General features: G+C 35.8%; 1 protein-coding gene across 1 annotated transcript; it reads right to left on the reverse strand.

Moving 5' to 3' along the window:
* Positions 1-2,311: 2,311 nt before the first annotated feature.
* LOC137174964 (complement C1q-like protein 4) lies at positions 2,312-3,992 on the reverse strand. The gene is made up of 3 exons (XM_067580525.1): positions 3,853-3,992; positions 3,579-3,707; positions 2,312-2,714 (listed from the first exon to the last, which is right to left on the reverse strand). Exons 1-3 carry the CDS (start codon positions 3,860-3,862, stop codon positions 2,434-2,436), a joined length of 420 nt encoding a protein of 139 aa, XP_067436626.1. The 5' UTR covers positions 3,863-3,992; the 3' UTR covers positions 2,312-2,433.
* Between the last annotated feature and the right edge of the window lie 728 nt (positions 3,993-4,720).

Here is a 4,720-nt window from a genome sequence, read left to right on the forward strand (position 1 = left end):
AACAGCATTAGCAAACACACACACACAAACACACATCATAGTCTACAGTACCTGTATCTTCATTGTAACAACAGCCAGTGTTCGAGAAGACCCTTTTGAAAACCAGGATCTTGTCTGTGCAGGGTCCTTTGTAAACCTCACCACCATTTGACAAAGAGGCGGAAAACGCAATCTTAGGAGCAGCTGTGGAACATTAAAACCCTCACAGACGAGAACACACACAGGTTGCAAATTTTACAATTCTTCAAACTTCCTCTAACACTACAACTCAGATTCCCACTAATGGCTGTTATTTCTCCTCACTGGGCAAGACACTGAACCCCAAATTGTTCCCGATGGCTGTGCCAGCGTTCATGAGAGTTGGTGTGAATGTGCATTAGATTAGATCCTGATGAGCAGGTTTGCACCTTGCATGGCAGCCTCTGCCATCAGTGTATGAATGTGTGTGTGAATTGGTGAATGTTGACATGTATTGTAAAGCGTTTTGAGTGGTCGGAAGTCTAGAAAGGCGCTATGTAAATACAGCCCTTTAATCATTTTTTCTTGCCTGTTACTGGCCCCTTGGATGCCTCAAAATAATAAGACTCTAGTCTGTCATGTGTATAAATGCCTCATCCACATCAAAACTAACACTGGACTCCATATTTATTACAATTAACCTGTTGATATATTCTTTATAAAATCCAGTTTCTACATCAATTCCTCACACATTAAGTTACTGAGGACACCTAAAAGTTGCTCATTAATAAATTCTTCATTAAAATCTTTAATGACAAAGTTTCATTCTACTTTTTCTCTTCTATTCCTCAATCTGGATTTGGCAGTCCTTCAGCTGGGTTTCCATGGCTTCCAGGTGTGCTTTGAAGGCATCCATCTCTGCTGGTTGATCACTTGTGTTGGAATAGCAGGCAGACTAATTTTCTTTGCTCCGTCTCCAAAGCTGTGACTTGTAAGGTCACTGTGGCTTCTTTTATATTGTTCAATCAATGATAATGTGTTGTCATGTGCCTCCTTTACCCAATTACATAGAACCTGTGGTGATGCTCTGTCCCTGGCTGACACCAAGTTGTTATTTCATACACAATTGTGTGTTTTCTTCTGTTGCACAAAACAAGTAAGGACATATGTCATATGATTAGGAAATTTTTATTCTGATTGAAATATCTCAATAACTATTTGATGGACTGCCATGAAACTCTGCAGAGACATTCATGGTGTCCAGATAATGATAAAGAATGAATGACTTTGGCGATCCCCTGACTTTTCCCTTATAGTCCAACATTTCAGTATTTCACCGTCAGGTTCACATAAGAATATGGATGTTTCTTGTTTACCGGTTGAACTCTAATACAGAAGGAAAAAAGATTTTTGTAGAGAGACAAATCATTGAAACCACAACACTCTCTGCCTTTAAACTTGTGCTTTAATGACCTACAAGAGCTTTCTGAACTACATCAGCTCTCACATGAAGGAAAAATAGTGAAGAAAACCACAGCTGGACACAAAATATTATGAATATTACCATAAATGATGATGAACATTGTTGTTATTCATAATATTCACTTTCCTAAAATATATCATTACATAGCTCATTTACTAAACTAATCACTAAAATTAACAGGTAAAACAGCAGAATAATTGTTTTAACTACATTAGCTTTTTATGGGTCTTTACATCATTTTGGTTCAACTCCTACTGCAAATGTGTTGAATACAAAACCAATAACAGTACAGGACAACCCTCAAAATAAGCTCTAAAAATGAAAATGTTAAATTGTCTCTCAATTAAATAATAGTACAGGAATAAATGGGGCATTTATGTTTTGGGATCTTTTTTCGGAATCTCAATGGAGATAAAAGATGTAAAACAGTGTAAAACATGTAAAACCTTCCTGTCAGTATGTTGATCTGAGACGTGTGGATGAGTGTACAAACCATAAAATAAAATCTGACATTATACTGACAAATGTTCAGTAACAGGAAACTGACAGTGATACCAGAAAACAAGTTAGATTTATATATGATTGAACAATGCCATAGGTGCAATATATATGGATTATGTTGTGGTTCCATTTTAGCTGCTGAAATGAAGAAAGGAACTTTATATTTTACTCATTTTTTGTTGTTGTTATTGTTTGGATGAAAGCTCATGGGGTGTCTAAAATGAAAGGGTTGATCTTCTGTGAATCATTAGATTTCTGTATTTTACATCACTTTTTATGACATGAAGTTGAAAATGAAACAGTCAAGACTCATTGGACTAATGTTTCAATGATTTATTTTGATTGAATATAGTAACATTTACCTTTTTAGTCAAAATTTGAGTTTTATTGGTAGCACAGTAGATGCTTCATTGATCTCAGGTTTTTTGACATACTGTATATTCAGGCAGGAATAAACTGAACCACAAAAACCATTTTGGAGTCATCTATCATCACATGGGACGGACCAGAAAGCCACTCAAGCTAGTATGTCTCTCAGCTGCCCAAAGATGATGATTTGCATCCAGGCGCACAAACACCTGATCTCCTGCCTGCAACTGCAGGAATGCTACATTTCCTCCATTATCAGCTCCATCAGAGTCTGATTTGTGATCAGATGTTATGACAATGGTCTCACAGTTCTTCATCAGGGACAGCCTTGACTTATGTTCTCCTCCAGCATGGTAGAAGAATGTAAAATAATAAACACCTGCAACAGGTGCACAGAAGATACCTGCAGAAAAGGGGATTTTATGAATGTTAAAGGTTTTTGAAAAGCTCTGAAAAACGTTGGATTAAAAAATCTTTTGTCTTAATGATTGAATCAAATTGAAATTATATGTTTTATTGCATAAAACACAGAACTGGTCCAAAGAAAATTGCATCAGAAATGAAATTAACACTAAAATGCATACAAATCTTACAAAGTGTATAGAAGTACCATTTTTATAATGGATCGTTTTCAGGTAATATTTTTTATATATTTATTGTAACATGCAAGCTGCATTAATTACTTTGTTTGGCTTCTGAGGGGCAGAAGAAATCTACAACAAGCTGAAAAACAAAAGCCTCCGATGTGAAGTGGTTATGTCTAAGAAGTGCCTACTACACATCCAGCATACATGGAGCAGTATTAAGATTTATTTTGGGTTGGGTTTCTGGCTATCTGATGGATGAAAGTCCAATGTTAACTCCCTTTTTTAGCTCTGGTTCAGTCTCCATCAACACCTTAGAAAAACATTGTTTTTTTCGTTAACTTTCTAGGAGCTCTCTGTTTACCAGCTAGCCACTATCTTTTGTTCTCTGCTGTTTTGTGCAGATGTAAGCAGTAATAAAACTGAACCAAGTTGTGCAATAAATCTCATAATGACTGAATGCTTTCACATTACATGAAGTTAAAATATTTGTTGTTGATGTGAAAAACATTAATTACTCAAGTTTTTTGTTTTAAATTATAGCAAGTTTTATTGGTCCAGAATTGCACTGATTATCAATAAAACCCAAACCTTCAGAAACTGTGACAAGCCATGAAACTAACCAGATCAAACCAAACAATCAAATAGGTGATTATGATTGGGGCATTACATAATGATCTTACCTGTACAGCTATTGTAGGCATCACCAATGTTTGTAATCACCTCGTTGTAAACCAGAGTTGTGTCCATTTTGAAGGGTCCATGAGCCCCACCGTATTCTGCCAGGGCAGTGAATGCCACCATGGTTCTCTCTATATGAAACAAAACATTCTCATTATCATATTTTGTAAATGCACCTCTTCTCTACGTCATATCATGTGTATTTTATCAAAATACAAGCATTTCTTAAAGAGCACATTCTTCATTAAAATGATCAATTAGAAAGATTCTCTCTACCTTGAGCCATAGCTTCCAACTTGTGTTAGGATAGGAGGCGGACCAATTTTTTTCTCAGTCTCCAAAGCTGTGATTTGTATGGTCACTGTGGCTGCTTTTATATTGTTCGATCGATGATAATGTGTTGTCATGTGCCTCCTTTACCCAATTGCAAAGAATCTAAGAGGAATTCATTAACATTGACATCACAGCACTACTGTGCCAGCCTCGCAGATGCTTGCATGGCTGTAGACTCTTGACTTGTGTCATTGTTTGACATTCAACACAGCTATTGCTCAATCAATCCTCTGCAATTGTGTTGGGGTGGAGTTGTATATTTCTATAACTTTTGAGTCAGCAAATATTTTCCCCTGAAATGCATTGGAAGTATAAAGTATAATAAAATGGAAATTGCTTAATCAGTTAAAGTACAAGTGCCTCAAAATTGTACTTGAGTCAGTCAACACTGATCTTGTGCAATCAGCAGTAAAAATATTTCTTGATTTGCAGATTAAATAGTGAGACAAATATATATAATCATCTTATAAAATATGAGTTGTTCTTATAGAACTACCCACAAACTATATAGCTGCAACATTAAAATGATGCTTACACATTACATGTAAGTACATTCACATATACAGTACATACATAAATATCTACACACACATCCACATATAAGACAGCTGAACTAAACCACAGTATGATACAAAGAACAGATGTTACCAACATGAAGTGAAGAGCAAGTGATCATGAGTTGTTCTCCAAATTAAAAGAAAACATTTGTTGGTCCATGCACTCCAGAATGACCAGTACTCCCAGGAAATTGTGATTTTGCAATCGCAATTGTTAACGCAAATTCAAGAAATCTATGCAATATTTGCGAGAG

Source organism: Thunnus thynnus, chromosome 22 (assembly GCF_963924715.1).
Source record: "Thunnus thynnus chromosome 22, fThuThy2.1, whole genome shotgun sequence".
Classification (NCBI taxonomy): Eukaryota; Metazoa; Chordata; class Actinopteri; order Scombriformes; family Scombridae; genus Thunnus; species Thunnus thynnus.